Source organism: Equus asinus, chromosome 3, assembly GCF_041296235.1.
Source record: "Equus asinus isolate D_3611 breed Donkey chromosome 3, EquAss-T2T_v2, whole genome shotgun sequence".
Lineage (NCBI taxonomy): Eukaryota > Metazoa > Chordata > Mammalia > Perissodactyla > Equidae > Equus > Equus asinus.
Genome location: NC_091792.1, coordinates 64,220,377 through 64,245,487, shown reverse-complemented (window position 1 = coordinate 64,245,487; position 25,111 = coordinate 64,220,377). Strand labels below are relative to the sequence as shown.

At 40.5% G+C, this 25,111-nt stretch overlaps 2 protein-coding genes across 5 annotated transcripts in view; one reads left to right on the top strand and one right to left on the bottom strand.

Moving 5' to 3' along the window:
- The window catches only part of CCDC25 (coiled-coil domain containing 25), a 64,868-nt gene extending 50,820 nt beyond the window's left edge, over positions 1-14,048 (bottom strand). Inside the window, exons 1-4 of one of the 4 annotated variants that reach the window (XM_070505150.1) lie at positions 13,823-13,958; positions 9,079-9,126; positions 4,692-4,731; positions 3,993-4,046 (exon numbers count right to left, since the gene is read on the bottom strand). In XM_070505150.1, the coding sequence (XP_070361251.1) occupies positions 3,993-4,045 (53 nt within the window). In that variant the 5' untranslated portion in view covers position 4,046; positions 4,692-4,731; positions 9,079-9,126; positions 13,823-13,958. Of the gene's footprint in view, positions 1-3,992; positions 4,047-4,691; positions 4,732-9,078; positions 9,127-13,822 lie in introns of all 4 variants that reach the window. The other 3 variants (XM_070505149.1, XM_014843310.3, XM_044766869.2) reach the window with 3 other exon arrangements.
- A 1,269-nt stretch (positions 14,049-15,317) lies between these two features.
- The window catches only part of ESCO2 (establishment of sister chromatid cohesion N-acetyltransferase 2), a 29,454-nt gene continuing 19,660 nt past the window's right edge, over positions 15,318-25,111 (top strand). Inside the window, exons 1-4 of the mRNA XM_014843311.3 lie at positions 15,318-15,544; positions 16,576-16,644; positions 17,429-18,254; positions 24,348-24,441. Of these exons, the coding sequence (XP_014698797.3) occupies positions 16,592-16,644; positions 17,429-18,254; positions 24,348-24,441 (973 nt within the window). The 5' untranslated portion in view covers positions 15,318-15,544; positions 16,576-16,591. The remainder of the gene's footprint in view (positions 15,545-16,575; positions 16,645-17,428; positions 18,255-24,347; positions 24,442-25,111) is intronic.

Sequence of the window (25,111 nt, the reverse complement as noted above, 5' to 3'; positions counted from 1 at the left end):
CTGAGACTTTGAAGCACAGGACACAGAAAAAATACAGAGAAAGGAATTTCAGGTGAGAAGGGAATGAAAGACGTCATCGAGAGACTGCAGTGTTGCAGGCTTGGGAGACTAGCAGGACCGCTGACAGAAATGTCTCACAGTTGGAGAGGGCACCAGTTTGGAGAAAAAGACAAGGGGTTTTATTTGGGACATCCTAAGTTTCAAGTGATGGCAAAACAATCCAAAAGAGAATGTTAAGCACAGAGCCAGAAGAGCCAGGTGAGGACTAAAGACGGTAAACAGACCACATCACAAAATGGGTCAGACCAACAATTCACCCAGCCTTATATCCGACAATGGCACTAATATATGTCTCCTGGGAGAGCATGGTGATTGCCCATTATGACATTATCCTAAAAACACTCCGAATGCCCTCCCACTCCAATGTCCTAAACTTACCTATCATCTACCAATTGTATTAAATTTCTTTAAACTTACTTCCTTTTTCACCTTGTCCAAGATTTTGCGATACTGAGTTTTTCATATTTACAATTCCCCAAAAGTTGCCTTTCTCTCTTTCCAACATCCAGAGATGCTCCTAGAATCCTAGCAGCAAACGGTACCCCATGATTGTCACTTTGTGATTCTGTTAACTTTAGTCATCTTCTCCTTAGTTCTTACCTTTCCAGACAGAAGAATGTTTAGCAAAACCCTAAGGAGGCACCATTACATCCCATTATATATTTCTCTAGACATTTTCTCAGCATTAATATATTCTTTAGAAGTGAAAATGTTCACACATTCACACCTAGCACAAGATGTAGACAGTGTGATTCTAGATAAAGGTTAAGATTATGCTGTTTCTAATGCCCTCCTTAAAGAGGTTAAGCATCTTGCTAGACACTTTGGATAAAGAAAAATATGTTTCGCAGTCTATGATGACTCTAGGTTTTACTCTTAACCATTACCGATAGCCAGAAATGAACATAACATCTTAGTTTGATTTACTTTTGTCCCACTGATTCTTTCCTCATTTGCATTCTCATGTAAGAGATTCCTACTGTCATCTTCAGCTTGGCATTTTCCACTCAGAAAATATGTTTTTTGCAAATCTAGGAATTACATATCTCATTACCCTCTTTCAGGATCTTAGGAAAATACCCCATTAGTAAGCAAGCTCAACTGAGAAGTAACTTCTCCCACTCCAACTTTTGTTAAGCCAGTTCTCTATTTACAACAACTCTCTTACACAATACCCACAGTAGCTCGATTGTATTCTGGTTTTCCCTAAAGGCCTACAATGTCAAAAGAAATACACCAATAATTCAATATGTCTAATGGATTCATACATAAAGTAGTCAAAGTACTGAAACACACATGGGAATATCATGGCTGATATGCACCACCTTCAGGCCCAGAGGTAGCAGGCAGACCTCTACAAAGGGCAGGGGGAATGCACGTAAGCATGGGGCTTTGGTCGAAATGTAAGACAGACAGACAGGAGCCAGCTCTGTAAACTATCTTGAGCAAGTTTCCTTAAAAAAACCTTTCCAAACTTCCAAAAATGCTTCCTCAAAGTTTCAACTATGCCCACTAGTTTCCCAGTGCCCTCTTGTCCTCATTATCTTACTTTCCCTGCTTAACCACCATTACCCTTTACTGAAGGCCAAGACTAGAGACTTCAATAAATGAGCACTGATGACCTGAGGATGCAGAGACGCAAGGCCCCAGCCGCTGGGTCGTTTAACTCCGTAAAGCAGAGTCCGTTGAAAGAGTACTCACTAGGGAGTTCAGAGACAGTAACTGCACACTATTTCTATTTTCCTTTGTTTAAAGATGAATTTAGTTCTGTTTTCATTTAATCTTAGAAAAATTCTTTGCTTAAAGGAGCCTCAGGAGGTTTTCTGGTATAAACTCAGATGCTGACATTCACAGAGGTAAAGGTCCAAAGTCTGTGTCAGAGTGAACCAGGTTGAAAATTTGCCCTGGAATGCAGATCCACTGAATCATTCTTAGCACACTCAGGAATGCTTCCAGGATTGATAGTTAACGAACCAGAACAGGTCTTGAAATTTAGGGCCAGCCTGGTTCACATCAGACCTCCAATAGCTTCTGAAAGTAAAAGTCAATCACTTCCAACAACAGTCATTAATCTCAAGATTATTGTAGTGTCAAAATGGGTGTCTAGGTACCTGTAGTCACCCATTTGGTAAGCAGCGTTCCAGGAGATAGTCAAACTTAATGAAACGAAAACCCAAGTCACAACACATGGGGTGTAGGTTGTAAACTGCACATTTCTTTCCCACTTATTCAGTTTTTTTTAGATGTCAGGTAAAAAGCTGTGGTACACTGACTTTCATGGTGCATTTGAATACATCACCTTTCCTATGCAGGTATTTATGCCTCAAAGCTGACATGTGAAAAACTTAGAGCAGGTAACTATATACCAGTGCAGCCATTTTTTTTTCCTGAGACTGGCAGCTGAGTGCACATCTGTTGCCAATCTTCTTTTTTTCCTCTTCTTCTTCTTCTCTCCAAAGCCCCCTGGTACACAGTTGTATATTCTAGTTGTGAATGCCTCTGGTTGTGGCATGTGGGATGCCACCTCAGCATGGCCTGACGAGCGGTGCAACGTCCGCACCTAGGATCCAAACTGGCGAAACCCCAGGCCACTGAAGGGGAGCGTGCGAAGTTAACTGCTCGGCCAGGGGGCCGGCCCCCAGTGCAGTCATTCTTATGTCCCTTGATCGAGTCTGGAGATCTGTGGGCTTTAAGGACAACTGAAGTAATCCAGATGGGAGTTACAGGTGCTCAAAATGGAGATAAGCAGAACGCAGTTATTGTGAAGAAATGTCCAGTGGAGACCATTTCTAGACAGCAAGCTAGTCAATTAGGAAGGTAACGAGTATTTACTGAACATCTACTCTGTGCCAGGTCCTATGCTGGGCACTGGGGATATACTAGTAAACAAAAGAGGCAGATCACTGTCCTCAGGGGGCTTACAGTCTGGAGCCATGGGAAGGTAGGCAGCACCCGATCCAGGAGCCCTCAGTGTAAGCTGCCCACCTGAGGTAAGTAGGTACCAAGCAGGGTCTACCTTGATGACTATCTGAGTTCAGAAGACAGGCCACTGTGCTGAGACAGGGGGCAGATAGAAAAGACTATAAAATTCCTCCGGTTTCTAGTGCCTCTTGGTTCCTGGAATGTGGATTTTAGAGAGGGCAGCCAGACAGGACAGCACGTGCCCCAGGGTCATGAATCAGCCCCTTCATAATGGGGTAGGTTGGAGCGACAGAGGAGGCGCCCTTCAGCAGGTGCCTGCAGACAGGCCTGGGGGTTCCGAGAATGGCCACATCTGGGGGTAGCTTACGTCTGTGTGTAAGATTTTTCCTACTAAATGTCCAACGCTGTATACCTTGCCTGAAAATCAATCAACTCTTCTAAAAAGTGGCAGCCTAAACTCTGTCACTATAGGGAATGAAGCAAAGGGTCTGGGCCCACACGTGGGAGAAAAGAGGTCCAGAGAGAGCTGCAGCCACAGTCTGAGGGAAGAAAGGAGTGACCCGCAGCCCATAGAGCAGCAGTCTAGGGGAAGAGAGAAGCAGCGACGCAGAACCAGAGCTGGCTGGGGGCCAGCAACAATCACAGCACATCCTTCCTGTTCCTCCTTGCCTAGATTTCCTTATCTGAAAAATGGACACATGCCAGTGACTATTTCACAGGGTTGCTGTGAAATTAAATGTATTAATGGAGGTAAACACTTAACAGAATTTGGCATATAGTTAAGTGTTCAATAAACGTTCATTATTACTATCATTAAAGCAACAGGATCCCTGTGCTTATCTTCAGGGACAGCCTTTGGGAGGGGGAGTGACTTGTGGAGACCATAGCCCATTCTATAGGTGGAATCAGGCTCCAGGAGAGAGTTATCACAAGGGTCAGTGGGAGAAGCTCAAGATAGAAAAGACAGCACAGTGAGTCTGCCAGTGTTACAAGAAAAAAAATCAAAGTACCCGAGTCCATGCACTTCTAAAAGGTCCTGGGTCTGAGGGGCAGAAAAGTCCATTCTAAGACAGAAAAAGAAAAGAATTCAACTAAAACGAAGGGTGTTTTTGTTCATGTGTTTTATTGCTTTTTGGACTGGGTTTTGTGAGCAGCAAAATAATCTTAGAAGGAAGCTAAGAAAATATCTATTATTACTTTTTAAATTTCCATAGATTATTTTAGAAAGAGGGAGTAGGGATGGATCAAGACAGGGCTAAACTCATGAGAGTTGAGAAGACAAAGGGAACCCGGTCTGTGTTGTCTTTAAGCTGGCTCTGGTCGGATGCTCTATTTATTCCACTTACACGGAAGCCTGTGTCTATTTTCTTCACCACTTCTGTGATGCCCTCATCCATCCACTCAAGGAGAGTGGTGTGAACGTGTAAGTGCAGTGGTCACAGGAACGGACTGTGACGAGACACACCGGAGGGATAAGAAAGCCTACGTTCCGGAGGCCTTCACGGTCAGGCCTGAGTTTACCCTTAGACATTGGTCCCAGTTTTTACAGTAATTATAAATGAAGGGAGCTGGCAGCCAGCTATTTACCACTGAAAGTTCATAAAATACAAAGCACAAGTTCTAGTTTTAATCATAGAAGTCCGGTGGTTGGCCAAGTCTAAGAAAGTAAATGCTGACCCACAGAAAGCAGAACCAAAATTGGTACTTACCAAATATCCTCAGGCCAGCCATACTTTATTAGGTCTTCATCTACAGTGAGATACAAGAGAACAAAGAAGAGGTGAAAAAGACTGCCAAATGAAGCTAGGCCAGAGTTTATAGTAAGCCGGGAAGGGGGAGAAATACCAGTCCTCTCCATAACTTGTTTTCTCCATTAAAGGAGAAAAGAGTAATTCAGAGGCTTTGATGCTTGAAAATACAGAAAAAACTATTGTAAAAATAGTTTTTACAACTGGACAATTATAATCGTTATAATTTTTATAACACTTATAATTTAAAGTTCAAAGATATTTCAATTTGAAGATAAGAAAACACTGACAAATCAGAGCAGCCGAGAAGTTAGACGATATCTTAAAAAACTGATTTCACTGTAATAATACTTATAGGTTAAAATGGTTGGGGGCCGGCCCCATGGCCGAGCAGTTAAATTCGTGTGCTCTGCTTCGGCAGTTCAGATCCTGGCTGTGGATGTGGCACCACTCATCAGGCCATGTTGAGGCGGCATCCCACACAGCACAACCAGAAAGACCCACAACTAAAATATACAACTATGTACTGAGGGGATTTGGGGAGAGAAAAGTAATTTAAAAAAAAAGAAGATTGGTCACAGTTGTTGGCTCAGGTGCCAATCTTTGAAAAAAAAGGTTTTGCTAAAACTTTAAAACCAAGGGGTTGTATTTTACTTCTTTAAAAAGAAAAACCACCCTCAATTATAAAATTGGAGAAAATTAGGGAAAACACCGCCAGAAGTATAATAAAGAAAATAAAAATCACCTAAAACTCTGTCACATATGAAAATAAAAATAAAATAGAAGAAATAGCTAAAAGTTAAAAGTAACTTCTCTGGGAGGTGGAAAATGGGTATTGGAAAGGATGGCGTGGGGAATTGATGGTTTTTATTATAAGCATTCTGTTACTATTTGAATTTTTACACTATCTATTGACTAGATAAAAATAAAATTTTAAAAAGCTCTTTGGAAACAATGACTACTTAATTCTACCATATGAGTAAATTTTTCTATTGTTGACAATTGGGCTGTTTCTAATATAAATGCTTCAATAAATACTTTTTAAATAAATATGTCCATATTCCTGATTATTTCCTTCAGGTGTGTATTTAAAAGGTGAAGTATTAGTTCACAATGTATGCACATTTTTAAGGCTAACAATATATATCACTACAGAAAGGTTATATCAATATATATTTCTAATAGCCACATGAATAATTAACAACTAATTGTGTTTAATACAGAAGCATTATATAAAGTATTAGACAAAAAGTTAAAAATTGTAACAAACAAAATGATGCATATCAACTGAAAATGTACTCAAGAAGGTATAATCTATCTAACTTGAATGGGGTATTTATTTCCAGAAAAGCAAAAGGATGATAAACTTGAATGAAGGTACTCCTAGCAACTGCAGAACCATGAGTTTTCTGAAGGGCTTTCTACTAGCTTAAGTGGGAAGCTGAGCAAATAGCTAAACTGGTAACAAGAAAAAGTAAAGGGAAACATAAAAACCTCTTTCCCTCAGTCAGGCAATGTCTGGCTCCCTAGTGACAGCTGCTGGCTAATAAAAAGAACACACCTGAAAGCTTTCTGGTGAAAGTAAATCATTCACTTTAAAATTCATTTATGTCCCATCCAGTCCTTAGTCTGCAGTCATCAAGGCTATCAGAACTAAGTGTGATGTGCTAGGAGCGCTAGAGAACAGGGTCCTTTAAAAACGCAATACCTTTCTGACACAGCAGACTAAGACAGCTGCCGCCTCCAAGGACTCCAAGGGCTCCTGGGGAGACTCCAACAGCTCTACAGAAAAAGCGTTCTATGCATAGATTTTTTTCCACATACATTTTAATGACAACAAAACACCTCTCCAGCAGGCTCTAGACAGAATCTAAATTTGTATCTGTAGACATAAATTCTATATCTAGATTTAGATCTGTTGCTATAAATTGCTATAAAAGACATTTACAGGATTCCTCAACCTAGCCCATCCTAACCCAGTCCTCCATAAAGCCTCCTCAGCTCTCCCTAACTACATTTACTCTCTGCCCCCTCTACTGCTACAGCATTTGATACTAATTCATTTCACCTGTACTTTTTTTCATAGACTCCATTTTTTAGAGCAGTTTTAGGTTCACAGCAAAATTTACCCATACTTGTTTTTGTGTGGGCATCTGCCTGAACACTGGGAAGGCAAAGACTAAATCTTCCTCTCTGGACTCAGAGGCTGGCATACAGCCCCACACAGAGAAGCCCCAGCAAACAGTAAACTAAAATTGAAGGGAAAAAAAGACATGGTGGGAATGTCACTGGCACAGCTGCCTTAGGTCAGCATGATTGCTAATCCATCACTGTGAACCAGAATCAAGGCAGCCCTTCATTGTCAGACACACAAAGCCCCTTCCCCAGAGCTGCAGGGTGCAAAACCTGCACAACCACAGGTAGCTGTTCTGCTTTGGGTGCTTCTCAGCAACCTAAGACTTGGGTTTGCACCTTTGATGTGGTAGGAAAAAAAGCAGATTTGGTCAGGTTTGGATCCACAGCTACCATAGATAACCATGACTCTTGTAACTGTGCCTTATTGTTCAATGTAATATAGGGAGAGAGCATCCCCTCTCAGCTACATTCATCAGGAGGATGCTACAAGAAAAATACAAATTACCCATGACAACTTATGGGTTATTAGGAGAAATATAAAACTCAAATTAATACATTGCAGACTGCTTCTCCATTAAGTCAAACCCAGAATCAATGTCATAAATTCATTATAAGAAAAAACTGTTCAAAGAGAGTTATTTTATTCTGTTGTTTTTGTTTTTCTCTCTTAGCTAGGATGTGATAGTCTTGCTTATACTGATTCTGCTTTATGGCAACCAAAGTTCTAAACTGTTTATATGGATCTGATTTATAACTATACATATTTATATAACCATTATATATATATCACTATGTATAGTTATATATAACTTATCACTGCTCTTTGACATCTTTTAATTTCTGGCCTTATTTATTTCATTAAAGTCAAATGTCTCAAACTGAAGAATGTTATACTTGCCTTTTTTAAAGGCATATAAAGGATCAAGTTTAAAGTGTTGTCAGTTTCAAACCACACTTAGAACACTCATGATTTTAGAAAAGAAAAAGAAAGCAATACTTGGGGGTAAAGAAAGGTAACTGTAGTAAACTGACAGCTCTCAGACTACAACTGAGGCAGTCATCCAGCCTGGAGGGCACCCAGGGGAGAGAGGTGGCAGCTCAGGAGAGCTAAAGAGGCTCTAGTGATGGTGCCTACTAGTTACGGAAGCCCATTCTGGCCAGGCCCTTCACCCAGGCTCTTTCATTTAACCTTCACAACCCTGCAGGGTAGACACGGTCCCACGATCCTCTTCTTACATCTAAGAAATCCGAGGTTCAAAGAGCTTAAGTAACTATAGCTAGTTTATTAAAGAGCTGGGATTTTAATCCAGATTGGCTTGACTTCATACCCGTCTTTTACAAAACATTACACTCCCTCCCTGAGAAGAGCAGCTGTGTGTCCCAAGCTTGAAGAAGAGTCATTCTGTCATTTTCTCTGAGCTTCTTGTAGTTCTCTTCTCCCTACCCACACCCTGAGGGCCAGAGCTGTCAACTCACTGCTCTCTTGATCAAGACAGAGAAACTAAACTTCACTTTCGTCTCCCTCCTCCCTCATACAGTCAAAAAAGCTATGCCCTACAGCAGTGTTTTTCTTCTAAACTTTAGTTTAAATTCATTAGTGGGTCAAAAAAATTAATTTAGCAGGTTGAGACTAGCTTTTTGAAAATGAAATAGAAAACAGAGGGCATAGCAAATAGTATGGATATTTTTGGTAAATTTTTGTTTTAGTCATGTGAATGCGTACATTATATGAATGAGTGCAGTGGGAACAATGTATTTCATTCTGAGAGTGGTCAACAATCTTTGGAAAAACTGTTAACATTTCATGACTCAAAAAGAGCCATCTTCAGCCTCAAAATAACAATAGATATGTTTCTGCTAATCTTAAATGCAGTAAAAATGTACAGGAAGTGATCTTTTCAAAGTCCAAGTCACAGATTATTTTTATTTGATCTAAATTAGCACAAGCTAACCTCTGATTCATATCACCCTAGATCAAATGATACCACAAAACTCTTTCTAAGTAAGTTTCTAATCAGTAATAGGTGGTCCCATTAGCTCAAATATTATTTGGTATAATTAAATTCTAGGAAAGTTAATCCTTTGGAGTTTCTTATAATGGGTTAGTTAGTAATAGTTGAAAATTCATATCCAACAAACCATGGGTGGAAAGGTCAATTAACACTTACTTACCTGCTGGCAATTTCAAAATCAAATGCTTTTGAGAACTTACTTTCATATTTATCCTTGCCCATGTAAATAGTGTAAGTAGATGAGTTAACTAGACAAAACAAAAATAAGAGACAGTTAGGTAACTTCATCACCAACCCAACTGTTTAATGGGAAAAACAAGTGACAGATGCTTGGGCTCAGGGGGTGGCAAAACAAGGCCTGGAAGCCAAAGCTGGCCCCTCACCTGTTTTTGGACAGCCCTGGAGCTAAGAATGATTTTTACATTTTTAAAGGGTTGGAAAAGAGCAAAACAAAGAGGAATAAGCTACAGAGACCATATATGGCTCACAAAGTCTAAAATATTTACTGTCTGGCGCAAACAGAAAAAGCTTACTGACCCTTATAAATGGCTACTTTCCTACTTTCTCAGGGATATAGTTCGATGCAATTCCAGTTCAGTTCTATACCTCTGCCTTCTTCTAAGGAGTTAACCAACCAACCAACCTTCCCCTCCACCATCTAAACATAGGTTCCTATACTTAGCCAAGCTTTGTTTTTCATAATTTTATTTAGCCCATACTAGTTATATTCCAGGTGCGCTGCACATTTTAACGGGCTCTCTATCCCAATTGGGGGAAACATGGCTCTAAAACTTCTCAATCAGTGAATCTGAATCCGATTACACCCTAGAATCACCTATGCGCCAGCTCCGCCTCAGACTAACCAAATTCAAATCTCCAAGGGGTAGGCATTGGTGTTTTTAAAATCTCTCCAAGTGATTCCCATGTGAAGTCAGTGTTAGGAATCACTATCCTAAATCAAAAGGAATATTCTGGGTATGGCTTACCTTAGGAATGACATTTGCTTTACTGAGGTTGTATGTTTTAATGTGGGCATCCTCCATTTGGAGTCAAAGAAAAAGTTAATTTCTTACTGAAATTATAACTGGGTACTGGGTTTCCAAGCCAGCCTACCAAAACTTGTTTGACTCCATTTAGATCTAAACTCCTGAATTAACAGTCTACAAACTTGATAGTTAGGTGCGAGGTTGGGCTGGGCAGTCTGTAAGCTGTCACTCCAGAGCACAGAACCACCACATGTGAGTGGCGCTCTGAAGGCCAGCGAGCAGCACTCGTTCATACAGAAATTCTTAAATTCAGGACTGCTTATACTTTCAGTAATGAGAACATCCTTAAATTATCAACCATAGTTGCCTCCCGCGGGGAGGGAAAACTCCCAATTCCTTTAGTTAGCAGTTACAATGACTATAGTCCATAATTACCTGGAAGTGGTTGACAGAAATAACTTGAAAGGAATGTGTGTATTGACTAGTTGACAGAAATACCTGTCTATAATTGAGCACTATATTAGCATGATAAGGCCTTAGCATAGCATGTAACAATTGCCAGAAGTACTGAAATGAAAAAGTGTTTCAGATTCCCCCTGCACAACCTGGCAATATCATATGTGTACACCCTTTTGATCCTATAACGTCACCACTAGGAGTATATCCTACTAATTTAATACTCCATCAAGCAATGATGTTCTTTTTACAACCTAACCACTCATTAATTAAGACTGGTTAAATACATCATAGAACATCCAAAACAAAATACCATGTACCCATTAAAAGGGTAGGTGAAGAAATTAAATAGCACAACAGTATTGCATGCTGTATATTATACACAGTAAGATTCAATTTGTAAAAAATGAATATGTAATCGTGTATACATATACAAATGTTGACACATATTTTTAATATACGCATTTTCTTTATGTGCTTGGGAGGATATACGTATAACTGTTAATATTTACTTTGGGTAGTCTGATTACAAAATGTAGAGATGGCTTTTGTAATCAGAACAAAAGTAATCTGAAAATGATTAAAATAAACTTGTCTCTGTGCAGGCCAACGTATCTAAATTACAGACAGGAGAATGACAGAGGAGTGTTTGGATGGTTTACCTATAAATGAAGTGGTTAAGAACACAACTGCTAGAAACAAACTGAGAGGCATTCTACAAAATAATTCTTCAATTAACAGTGTCATTAAAGTGCTCCAGATTAGAGGCTAAGAGTAAGGACAGCTAAATGCAACAATGATTGGCAATTTTCCTTTGCTATAGACAGACTATAAATACATTATGAGGGCACTGATGAAAACAGAATAAAACCTGCTGATTAGATAAGAGCATTGTTGCAATGTTAATTTCCTAATTTTGATAATGAAGAATGTCTTTCAATAAGAGAATATCCTTGATTTTAGGGAAAAAAATACTAAAGTATTTAGGGGTAAAGTGCAACTTACTAACAAATGGTTCAGAAAAAAAATCCGTGTGTGTGTGTGTGTGTGTGTGTGTGTGTGTGTGTGTGTGTCTGTGTGTGGAGAGAGAAAGAGAAAGAAAGAAAAAGGGGGAGAAGGTAAGGCAAATGTAGAAAAATGATAGAACTGGTGAATCTGAGAGAAGGATATAAAGGAAATCTTTTACTAATTCTTGTACCTTTTCTGAAAGACTGAAATTATGTCAAAATAAAAAATTAAAAATAAAAAGGAGCATGATTGCTGAGCAAGAAGCCTGAATTAACCTCCTGTCCATGTTAAAGAAATAAAGGAAAAGAAAACTGAATTATTCTAGTACTTTTGTTTTTCTCACCCAAATAATATGGTAGATTAGTATGGGAAGTAGACATCTTGAAGACAGCTTGATTCAGGTGTAGCAGCAACCCAATTTTAGAAGCACTGTGATAATTTCATATTTACAAAACAACCTATCTTGAGATAGATGCTACTAAAAGGTACTAAAAGTACAAGTGGACTTATGAGACAAGTGTAGGTATTTTATGAGTCCACAAATCAGATTGTTTTAAATTTGACACTGGAAATATAGTAAGGCTAACGTTTCACTATTCCATTATGAGACAGCATGAAGAAAACGAAAACTGAACAGATTTTAGTCAGAGATACCAATCTTAAAACAAAAGGAAAGACAAACCTTCTATAGGGATTTTCTTCCCATTTCTTAAAAAAAAGTTTTTATGTAGTAAATCATCAGCTGGTTGAAAAACTTGGCTATCTATATGAAGTCATTTCCTGAAGACTTCATGTTCAAACTGCTTTTTGTGTTGCGATATATAAAGGTTAATACTATTTCACTGGAAAAGTTATTAATTTTTCCATTAACTTTGCAGTTTTAAAAGACTTGCTGCACAAGTGCAGTTTTACTAGACTTAGGGGCCAAGTATTTTTCCAGCAGGAAGCAGTTCTGATGTTATAATGGAAGCCAACAAGAAAAATAGGACCCACAAATCTGCTGATGCCTTCTGTGTCTGTTAACGGCACCTGTGCATGCATGAATAGCGGTCAAAGAATTTAGAATAGCTTTAAGTAGGATAAAGCAGCTAGCAAAAAATACATTTAGTACTTGTATACTCTGCCTGTATTTTTTATTTTATTGTTGGGCTTGTATGAATATCTATGTTGTTGGAGACTCTCACGAGTGGAGAAGCTACAAAGAAATGCTCCAGTTGAGACAGAGGGAGCAGAACAATGACGAAGATGCTCTTAGGGGCCTATAACGATTTCTCAGGCTAGTTCGAATTTTGTTTCTAGTAATTTTAATAATACGGATAAGACAAACGAAATCTACAGAAGCAGAGAATTAGCTTACGGCACTCTGTGGAAGTCTAAACCACTGAGAAAAATAATGAGACGTGACGGTGTGGTGGAGTAGGAAGAGAGCATTCTATGAGTTACAACTTCCCTGGGCCTCAATTTTCTCACTTCTAAAGGGAAAGTACCACCCTACTCAAACTCACACAAACAACACGGAGCTGGTTTCACTTAAATCTCACCTTTAACAAGAAAGCAGAGAGAGCACCAATAGAATAGTGTGTGCCATGAGTAAGTTAAACAAAATCATTCATTTATTCAACAAACACTTATTAAGTAACTATTATGAGCCAGGCACTACGCTAGGGAAACAAGATAAAGAGCCCCTGTCCCTGCCTCAAGGGGCTTACACTCTAACTCAAGCAGACAGCATTCAGTACCGTAAGTGCAATGCCAAAGGTAAACATGGGACATTAAGGGGGGGGGGGGGTCCCAAAGAGGTGTATCTAAGCAATCTCTGGCTGGGAGCTGGGTCGGAAAAGGTATTCGGAAAACAGGCCAGAGCTGTCGTACCAAAGTAGGAGGTAACTGGGGGCTGATTCTAAGCACAGGGAACCACTTAAGCAGAGAAACGAAGACAGCATTACCTGGGAACTAACAGCCCCTTTCCCTCGCCTGCCAAAGACAAATCAGAAACATCATCAATGTCACTTTCCAAGATCTGGACATCAACCATGTCCAAGGAGTGGCAGCATGGCCATTCCAGGGTCTTTTAACTGCTTTCTGTCGCATCCAGGCCCTACGACCCATTCCTAGAAGAGTAAGGCGCACTTCCTGCGAGGCAGAGCAGCTGGCAGGTGTCTCCTTTCTTCCTCAAAGTGGGTAATGACCAGGGTGCAGTCAGAGTACAGCCCGCAGACAGGGGTGGGGAGGGAGAAGCCCACAAACTCTACCCAACTCCAGGTAGCGACCGGAGGTCTTTGCGATTGAGGGAAGAGAACTCCCGAACGCAGAGTCCGCAGGGGGAATGGGCCCTTTACGGCCCCCAGGCCCTGACGAAGGGGCACTCGGGACGGCAGGGGGGCCGAGAGGGCGAGGGAAGAGGCACCCCCTGCCGACGAGGCGACTGCCTGGGGGTCCCAGCTTAGAGCCCCGGTGTTGAGGAAGGACCCAGGAGGTCGGCGCGCCCACTCACCGCTGCTGCTGGTGAAGTAGAACACCATGATCCCGGCGGCGGCGGCGGCGCAAGGACTCCACAGCGCAGGAACAGCGCTCAACCCGCGCAGCCCAGGATACCATACGCGCCGAGGCCACGGGTCGCCCGGAAGCCCTCCGCGCACTTCCGGCGGACGTCGGGGCACGTCAAAACGCAGACCCGTCAGCGCCATCTTTAATCCTGGCGAAGGGGAGGGTGTTGGCGGGCTAGGGAGCTTCAATGACTTGGGGTTTGAGGTAAGGAGGGTGGCGCCAGGACAATCGGCGGTTGGAAAACATAGCGGGAAAACGCCTTCGTCTTAAAAGAAAAATGCCATTGGTCAGCTTTATTTTCAGAACCTCCTCCCGGTGGGCGGTCATGTCTTGAGGCTTATCTATTGGTTTATCTGCCTCCCCTCACCCCGTAGGGACTCCGTAAGAGCAGAAACCATGCGCCTTTTAGATGTTCGCGGCACCAATCACGGTACTTGACGCTTCGTAGGAGCTCATTAAATTTTGAATGAACCCAAATTCCTCCACTATTCTCATTCTAGCTCCACCTCTGTAAGATGCATATCGGACACATTCTGTGCTTCACTTCATCTGCAAAATAAAGATGAACAAAGCAGAAAATTCATAGGTTCTTTTGCTGAGGTTAAATAAATTGATAGGCGTATAGGGTTTAGAACCTAGCGCTCAACTAAAGTGAATTGTTAGTGGTATTCCCCAGAGGCAATATGCCTCTTGGGGTTTGGACTTGGACTGTTCTGTCTTTAAATCTAAGATTGCCATAGCTATGAGATTGGGCAAATTCCAAACCTATGAACGGTCAGAGACTTTCCTGCCGTAAAGTGAGAATAATCTTACCCACGTAAAGCTCCCACAGCGCTGAGCTTTGAATGAATGATTACTTCATTCTGACCGACTTCATTCTACGAAGTTAAGTGCATCACTTAACTAAATTTATTTAGAACTAAAAACGTGCCAGAGACTGTACCAGGAGCTGGTGATACAAAGATAATAACCATAGCTAACAATCATGAATGCTTTAGGAATCTTCCCGGCCTGTAAATAGTCATTGTTCTAGGCCCTCAGTTTTATTGTCTGTAAAATAGTGATAATACACACCTCATAGATTGTGGGGAGGAGTAAGTGAAATAAAACACTCAAAGCGTGTAAGAATGCTTGGCACATAGATGTTAGTGCTATCATTTAATTTTTTAACTTGAAAAACAAAATATGAGCTAGAAACCTAAAATATTACTAATAGAAAAAGGTTAACTATAAAGTTTCAAATGGGAAAAACAATTGCCTCGAGAATCTTGGAGAGGCTACTTTACAAAAACTTCTTACACTCAGGGACCCCCAGAATACCTCGAGTTCACGAGGACGTCTTTATTGGGCTGAAAACTACAATTCCCAGAATGCACGTAAACAAGGCCTCAGGAATGGAGCCCCGCGCTGCCGCAGGGGATTGTGGAAGGCGTGGTTTCCCTGAGAAGAGAGCGTTCCACATCCCAAGGGCGGGAGAATCTTGGAGACCGCCTCCCGGGTGGGCGGGGGCAAGGACTAGGGCGCGACCAATCACCGAGCCAGCCCTGGAAGCGCTGAGAAGCCGCGAATCGGAACGCCGCGGCTTCCGCCTTGCCTGGCGCGCAATAATTTGAATACAGTGAAGGAGCGCTGGCTCGGCTGAGGGGAGGTCGCGGCTGCTGAGGCGCAGGTAATATCGCGGAGCCGAGGCGTGCGGGGGAACGCGGAGGAGAGCGCGGGGCTCTGGGGCGCGCGGGGCGTGATGTCAGGGAGAAGGGGCTTTTGCGCCGGCCTGGGCGCGCTGGCCGCTGGAGCGCGAAGCCGCCGGCCGTTCTCGACACGGCCCCCGGCTCGCAGGCTTCCCCTCTTTCTGAGGCCGGAGCGGTCTGGGATTTGGCCCTGACAGGGCTCGGGGCAGGGCGCCTTTCTCTCCTCCCTGTGCTCGTCCAGTCCCAGAAGGGGCTTCCCGGAAGCCGCGGCGCGACCTCCGTTTCCAGAAGCCGGGTCTTTCTGATTAACTCTGAAGCAGGCTTATGTCGCTTTTTTTTGATCTACCTGACCCGAAGAAAGGGGAAGGGGGCTTTCCTGAGCGCCCTGGCACCTGCTCGCGGCCCGCGCGCGCTCGGGCCTCTCCGCAGCCGTGGGAGTCGCGCGGCGCGCGGGTCGGGAGGGAGACGGCGCGCCGAGCCGGGGCTGCAAACGCTCGCCGCCTCGGCTGGCCGCCCGGCTGCTGGGGAAGCGGAGAAGGCGGCGACGAGACGTGTAGACGGAGCGCTAAGGGAGCGAGGGCGGCCTGCACGCTCCGGGCAAGGGCGTGTGACGGCGGGAGGGCTGGCCGCGGGCCGGGGGCGCGACGCTGCTGGAAGATGCAGCGTTTACACTCGGTGTGAGTTAACCCGGCTCAGTAGAGGGGACCGTGTCCCCTGAAATGGGGTAAAAGATCTTTCCTCCGTGGTAGAATTATTGTCCAGCTGGAAACCTCGTGTGCTGTTCCTGCTTTTATTTTCTGTTCTTAATTGCTACTGTGATGCAGTGTTTTTTTTTTCTCCTTCTTGTTTTAGATTTTTACTACTGATTTGCTTTTTAAAAAGCCCTTTTCTTGGATCTTTATGAACCGTCACCCCTCTGAGGACTTTTTCAGACTTTTAAAGTATAGTTTTGATACAGTGGTTTTTATACGCTTTGGATGAATCTCGTTTATAATTGTGCCGTTGCTTTTAGGAGCTCAGCTAAGAGAATGTCTCCTTTTACTCCGAGGAAGAGGAGGCAGCATTCTTTGAACCGTGACAAGTGAGTCTCATCCTTTTGGTAAACTCTTAAAAAAGAAAGATCCACCTTCTTTCTTATCTTCACTCTTCAGTCTCTTAAAATTTCCATTCTTTCTCTTGCCTACTACTTGTAACTATAGCAGTACTTTATTTTCTAATTATGGTCTGGAAATACTGTAAGCTTTCATAATTAGTTGTTTAGCACCTTTGGAGGGAATCAGAAAGAGCTGTTTTCTATGGCTTGGAAATGTATGTATAACATCTTTTATTCCCTTGCTCCTTCCTGCTGTCTTACGTAATATTTAACATAGTGTTTTGCATACAGTAGATGCTCATCTGTAGGCCAGGAATCTGTACTCAGTACTTCCTAATGTCATACCAGAGATATAAAGTACTCTACACACAACAGGCCCTTGAGGTCAGGATTAATCATTTTAGTGGACTTGTAGCCAATGGAGTATATGGGCTATAATTAGTATATGGCCAAGACATAGAAATAAGTTTAGAACACACACACATACACATACATGTATATCAAGGCTTCTTTGTAAACAGTGTTTGTTTTCACAAACATTGGGATCTTATCTTCTGAAAAATATTTGCGTGCTTCGTTTGGTAAAGATGAAGGAATTTGAGAATCCTATTGTTAAACTAATAGATAATATGTATGGATGGATGTTTGGTGGAAAGTATATATTGTTTTTAATATGACCTACAGTAGAGTTGTTTATTACTTAGCAGTAGATTGACATAAAAATTGAAGCAAAATAATGATACTTATCAATAGACTTTGTTTCTTTTCATAGCCTATTATCAGATACTCCGTCAAAGAAATCAATTTTGGACTTTACTGAAAATATACTTCCATCACCTAATAAAAAGCACATTTGCCAAAGCAGTGATAAAAATGAAGAAAAGATGCATTGCTCTCAACAAGGCCATTTCATTTCAAGTCCACTCAAAACAACTAAAAAAAATAGATTGCCATCAGCAAATCAGGGTTCACCATTTAAATCTGCTGTGTCTACTGTATCATTTTATAACAAAGATAAGTGGTACCTCAATCCATTGGAAAGAAAGCTGATAAAAGAGAGTAGACCCATTATGAAAAATGAAGATAGGTCTTTTCCCAGTGTGACAGAAAAAATGCAAGGAAAACCAGTCTGCTCCAAGAAGATGAACAGAAAACCACAGAAGAGTTTAACTGCTAAGCATCAACCAAGTTATAAGTGCATCAAGCCTGTATCAAAGAATTCTAAAAATTCGAAGCAAAATCGGGTGACCTATAAACGAATCGTGGAGAAAGAGAATAATTGTTATTCAGCTGAAAATCTGAATGGTCCTCGCGTTCTAAGCCAAAAAGTCAAACCACAAGTTACACTCCAGGGTGGAGCTGCATTTTTTGTTAGTAGAAAAACATCCTCTTTTAGAAAATTGTCTCTAGAAAATAAGCCATTACTGGGATTTACCCAAAAGAATAAATCAGAAGTGATTGAAGATTCTGATGAAGAGACTGTCAGTAAAAGAAAAAGTTTTGAGATGAGCCAAGAGCCAAAGGACTTGTTACTAGAAAAGGAACTGAACGTTGAGCTGCTGGGTGCAAGAAGTAAAAATGGAGAGAAGTTAATAAAGGTAAAGAAAACTAGACATATCACTTTAAACGCTAAGTTGGCTATATAACAGTACTTCAGTATACATAAAATATATATAATGTAGTTGAAGAAAATTTTCTTCACAGTCTGCAGGACTGCTTTTATGAAGCCAAATAGTGTAGTTTTTGTTTTTTGTTTTTTTTTAAAGATGTTATTTTTCCTTTTTCTCCCAAAGTCCCCTGGTACATAGTTGTGTATTTTTAGTTGTGGGTCCTTCTAGTTGTGGCATGCGGGATGCCGCCTCGGCATGACTTGATGAGCAGTGCCGTGTCCACACCCAGGATTCAAACCGGCGAAACCCTGGGCCACCGAAGTGGAGCGCATGAACCCAACCACTCGGCCACAGGGCCGGCCCCCCAAATAGTATAGTTTTAATTGCTCTAAAGAATTTAGTGGCAGGATGGAAAGATGAGACTTTTCTCCTTTTGGCTTAAAGAAGCCTACCAACATTTTCTTGGCATTAAGGTATACATTTCATTAAATTCCCTCATGACAAAACTAACGTCTACAGAAGCGTAACAACTTTTTATTTTGTAGTCAGTGTTTTTAAAAAGGAGAAATAGGGCCGGCCCAGTGGCTCAGAGGCTGGGTTCACATGTTCTCCTTCAGCGGCCCAGGGTTTACTCACCTGGATCCCAGGTGCACACCTTCACGCTGCTTGTCAAGCTATGCTATTGCAGGCATCCCATTTATAAAATAGAGGAAGATGAGCACAGATGTTAGCTCAGGGTCAGTCTTCCTCAGCAAAAAGAGGAGGCTTGGTGGCAGATATTAGCTCAGGGCTAATCTTCCTCAAAAAAAAAAAGTTCAGGTAGTAGATTTCCAGAGTATGAGCATATTGGGTTTTTTTGTTTGTTTCAGCTCATTATTTAAGTACTAGATTATTCTTGAAAATTTAGAGAATATGGAAAATATAATAAAATATATCCTCTGTAATCCTACTACTTGGAGGTGATCACTGTCAATGTATAGTTGGGTTTTTGTTTATTTTATATAGTATGTTTTCATAGTTACATTCTATGCTATTGCTCATATTTAACACTGCTAGCCTAGACTAGTGTTGGCTAATACAAATAGAACACCAACCACTTGTAGTTCAAAATTTTCTAGTGGCCACATTAAGAAAGTAAGGGGGAAAAAAAGATAAAAAAAGCTTAACCCAAATATTTTAAATGTTACCATTTCAATGTAATCAATGTAGAAATTTATGAATGAGATATTTTACAATTTTTTTGTGCTAAGTCCTTGAAGTCCGTGTTTATTCTCAGTTGCAGCGTATCTCAACTGGGGCTAGCCATGTTGCAAATTCTCATTAGCTACCTGTGGCTGGTGGCTACCATAATAGACCATGCAGGTCTGCACCTTCTATTGTTGAGCTCCTATCAGTAATCTTATGAGAGAAAGATTGTTTTTGTCCTGTAGCTAGAGGCAGAAAGCAATCTAGCAATTGAGGCAACCGGCCTTAAGAAAGGCTGTGTCCCAGTTCGGGGCTTCCATCTCTGTGGTGACTTATTTATTCTTGTCACAACCCTTGCAGCTGGAGAAGTGATAGATTTTCACACAGGGCCCAGTACACTCTGAGGCTTATCTGTTGAGCAATTCAAACTATCCTCATTTCTCTCCTCACTCACCTCCTCTCCTTATTGTTCTCATTGCTCCTCTCAAATTCAACCCCAGTTCTTACCTCTTGTAGTCACCTAAATTTCAAATCTCAGTGTCAAAGATTATTAAATTGGTGGCAGGTGGACCACATCCAGCCCATGGATGTTTTGCTTCGCCTACATTATGTTTAAAAAAATTTGAGCTAGCATTTTTTAAAAATATAACAGTTTTATGGTGTTTTGTGAAAAATTGAGATCTGGCAAAGCTAAGCACTCATTCCTGCATGGCATTAATCTCAGAACAGACTATCAGGCTACCCCTTAACAGTTAGGGGCCCTTCATTTCCCTCCACTAAATCAGTGTATGTATACGTATTTAGATCAGTCCAGTTTTGCTATTAATTTTACTTACCTGATGCTCTTGTAGTCATTTAAGTTTGCAGTCCCCTTGTAAATGCTGCTTCCTGTTTATCAGGTATTGCCAAGTATATTGTTAAATGGAACATGTTCTTGCTGTCTAAGCCATGACAGTCTAATTCTACTAATTCTTCGTATTGTTTTTGCCAAAAAAAAAAACCCTATATCTTGATAGTTTTGGTTACATGGGTGTGTAGGTTTATCAAAATTCATCAAACTGTATACTTTATGTCTGTGCACCTCACTGTGTATAAATAAACCCCATCATTAAAATATTTGGAGTGCATCTCAAGCTAAAATTAGTTCTTAGTCCAGCAAACAAAGTGGGGAGCATCTCCACCCATCTGTGTCCTGATTAGTATTCTCCATATATATCTGGTAGTGAAGATACAGCCTTGATAGAGTGACATGATGAATTCTCTGCAACACTCTTTTCTGCCTTATTTTCTTTTCTGAGCTTCATTTTAAGGGGCTGGGTATTGAGTTCTGTCTAGTTTTCAGTAGTCTGAGAAGCTGGGCTTTTGGGCATCTTAAATTTGTGGAACTGGGCTCTGTTCTCTTCTTAAGGTTATGGAGCCCTGAGAAATGGCAAACTGATGGATTGTCCTACCTCTAGTAAAATATTATGGTTTGAATAGGAATTCTACTTTTTTTTTTCCCTCCCCAGAGCCGCAGTACATAGTTGTATATTCTAGTTGTAGGTCCTTCTAGTTCTACCATGTGAGCCACTGCCACAGCATGGCTACTGACAGATGAGTGATGTGGATCCATACCTGGGAACCAAACCTGGGGCTCCAGAGCGAAGCATGCCAAACTTTAACCACTAGGCCATCAGGGCTGGCTCAGGAGTTCTACTTTAATCAAAAGTTTTTTTCCTTTTTCCCCAAGCTATATATTCTCTAAGTCTCACCAAATTAGTAGTGTTAGTGAAATTTGTCAGAATTTTTTCTACCTTGCTTTTCCCACTTCCCTGCTACAGTGCCAAAAGTGGGAGTGAGAAGCCTCTCCAGCTACTCTAGAATGTTCCTTTTCCTTGGCTGCCTGTTTTTTTTTTTTTTTTCCAGTTTTATGGAGATGTAATGGGCATATAACATTGTACAAGTTCAAGGTGTGTAACATAATGATTTGATGTAGATATTTATTGTGAAATTATCACCACAGTAAGTTTAGATAACATTCATCACCTCACATAGATACAAATTTTTTCCCCTTGTGATGAGAACTTTTTTTTTTTTATTAATGTTATGATAGATTACAACCTTGTGAGATTTCAGTTGTACATTTTTGTTAGTCATGTTGTGGGTACACCACTTCCCCCTCTGTGCCCTCCCCCCACCCCCCCTTTTCCCTGGTAACCACCGATCAGATCTCCTTATCAATATACTAACTTCCACCTATGAGTGGAGTCATATAGAGTTCGTCTTTCTCTGACTGGCTTATTTTGCTTAACATAATACCCTCGAGGTCCATCCACGTTGCTGCGAATGGGCCAATTTTGTCTTTTTTTATGGCTGAGTAGAATTCCATTGTGTATATATACCACATCTTCTTTATCCAATCATCAGTTTCTGGGCATGTAGGCTGGTTCCACGTCTTGGCTATTGTAAATAACGCTGCGATGAACATAGGGGTGCAACGGACTCTTGAGATTTCTGATATCAGGTTCTTAGGATAGATACCCAGTAATGGGATGGCTGGGTCATAGGGTATTTCTATTTTTAACTTTTTGAGAAATCTCCATACTGTTTTCCATAGTGGCTGTACCAGTTTGCATTCCCACCAACAGTGTATGAGGGTTCCTTTTTCTCCACATCCTCTCCAACATTTGTCACTCTTGGTTTTGGATGTTTTTGCCAATCTAACAGGTGTAAGGTGATATTTTAGTGTAGTTTTGATTTGCATTTCCCTGATGATTAGCGATGATGAACATCTTTTCATGTGTCTATTGGCCATATTCATATCTTCTTTTGAGAAATGTCTGTTCACGTCCTCTGCCCATTTTTTGATCAGGTTGTTTGTTTTTTTGTTGCTAATCAGTGTGAGTTCTTTGTATATTATGGGATTAACCCTTTGTCAGATAAGTGGCTTGTAAATATTTTTTCCCAATTAGTGAGCTGTTTTTTTGTTTCAATCCTGTTTTCCCTTGCCTTGAAGAAGCTCTTTAGTCTGATGAAGTCCCATTTGTTTATTCTTTCTATTGTTTCCCTCAACTGAGGAGTTACAGTGTCCGAAAAGATTCTTTTGAAACTGATGTCAAAGAGTGTACTGCCTATATTCTCTTCCAAAAGACTTATTGTCTCAGGCCTAATCTTTAGGTCTTTGATCCATTTTGAGTTTATTTTGGTGTGTGGTGAAAAAGAATGGTCAATTTTCAGTCTTTTGCATGTGGCTGTCCAGTTTTCCCAGCACCATTTGTTGAAGAGACTTTCTTTTCTCCATTGTAGGCCCTCTGCTCCTTTGTCGAAGATTAGCTGTCCATAGATGTGTGGTTTTATCTCTGGGCTTTCAATTCTGTTCCATTGATCTGTGGACCTGTTTTTGTACCAGTACCATGCTGTTTTGATCACTGTAGCTTTGTAGTATGTTTTGAAATCGGGGATTGTGATTCCGCCGGCTTTGTTTTTGCTCAGGATTGCTTTAGCAATTCGCGGTCTTTTGTTGCCCCATATGAATTTTAGGATTGTTTGTTCAATTTCTGTGAAGAATGTTCTTGGGATTCTGATTGGGATAGCATTGAATCTGTATATTGCTTTAGGTAGTATGGACATTTTAACTATGTTTATTCTTCCAATCCATGTGCAAGGAATGTCTTTCCATCTCTTTATGTCATCGTCAATTTCTTTCAAGAAAGTCTTGTAGTTTTCATTGTATAGATCCTTCACTTCCTTGGGAAGAATTGGGTTTTGATCCATTGGCTTGTCACATTTCATGTCTATGTATTCATGTCACGTTTCACGTCTATGTGCTAAGGTATCCCAAGGTATTTTATTCTTTTCGTTGCAGTTGTGAATGGGATTGAGTTCTTGAGTTCTTTTTCTGTTAGTTCATTGTTAGTGTATAGAAATGCTACTGATTTATGCACGTTAATTTTATACCCTGCTACTTTGCTGTAGTTGTTGATTATTTCTAATAGTTTTTCTATGGATTCTTTGGGGTTTTCTATATATAAGATCATGTCGTCTGCAAACAGCGAGAGTTTTACTTCTTCGTTACCTATTTGGATTCCTTTTATTTCTTTTTCCTGCTGAATTGCTCTGGCCAGCACCTCCAGTACTATGTTGAATAGGAGTGGTGAAAGTGGGCACCCTTGTCTTGTTCCTGTCCTCAGAGGGATGGCTTTCAGTTTTTGTCCATTGAGTATGATGTTGGCTGTGGGTCTATCATATATGGCCTTTATTATGTTGAGGTACTTTCCTTCTATACCCATTTTACTGAGGGTTTTTATCATAAATGGGTGTTGGATCTTGTCAAATGCTTTCTCTGCATCTATTGAGATGATCATGTGGTTTTTGTTTTTCATTTTGTTGATGTAGTGTATCACGTTGATTGACTTGCGGATGTTGAACCATCCCTGTGTCCCTGGTATAAATTCCACTTGATCATGGTGTATAATCTTTTTGATGTATTGCTGTATTCGGTTTGCTTGGCTGCCTGTTTTTAAAGCTTATGACAAAGGGTTGTCCCATTCTAGTTTAGTGGCTGCTGGTGAAATTTTTACTAAATTTTTGTGTTGTTCAATTCATTGTTATAGAATGGATGTTTTATAATCTTCATTTTTCTGTCTTTATCAGGAAATATACATTTTTGACAGGATGACAAATTACAAACTTAAATATGCACATTCTGTCTTAAAAGGTTGTCTACATTTAGTAAATATAGAGGAAAATTTTTTAAATAGATTGAAAATTTAGGATTTAAAATCAGGTTATGAAATGTAATTCATAATAAACTAGATGTTTTGTTTTAGAAACAGATCTATTGGAATTCATTCACTAAATAAAAAACGATTAAGAATTATAAGTTTCCTTTAATTTTACCTATTCATTATTTTCCAGGATTCATCAGGTGCAGTACTTTCTTCAAGGGAATGTAAAACTGGTGAAAATAAATGTTTTCCTTCAGAGGATTCTCTGAGTGAGAACAAGTCAGGTAAGTAAGAGAAAACTTCTCTTGTAAATAATGAGTTTATTTACTTGTAATAATGCTTCATTACATGTGTGTTTGTGAAATTATATTTAATAATATTTTTGGGTTTTTTTATATTCAGTATTTGTGCCTGTGTTTGTATGAGCTATGGAATGTGGCCAAGTTACTTAAGCTCCATATAGCTGGGTGTTCTCATGATACCTACCCTATCTACCTTTACCCAAAGTAATATAAAGGAGTAAAAACTATTTATATTATATATTTGTGATCAAAGCCCAGTTGTAAGCAGAACTGACTAAGCCGTAGAAAAGACACTGAATTGGCCATCAGGAACCTTGGGATTTTGTCCAGGCCTGCTACTAATTAACTGTATGATCTAAGGAAGAGATCTCTAAAGTAAGGGGTTGGTCTTAATTTTTACATTCCTCTTAATTTTGAAATCCTATTGCTAAGTTATAGTATCATTGTTCAATTAAACAATAGTTACTAAACTATGAATATATAAAGAGGTTAATTAACATTCTACTTACCAACCAGATTCTTGCAACTTTTCCTTGTTGGTTGTATCTATAAATCTGGAAATAAATTAAAATTCTAGGAGTAGACATGCTGACTATAGTGAGAAACTATAGCTCATAGGAAGAAAACAAAAAAAGATTAAACTAAAAGCATA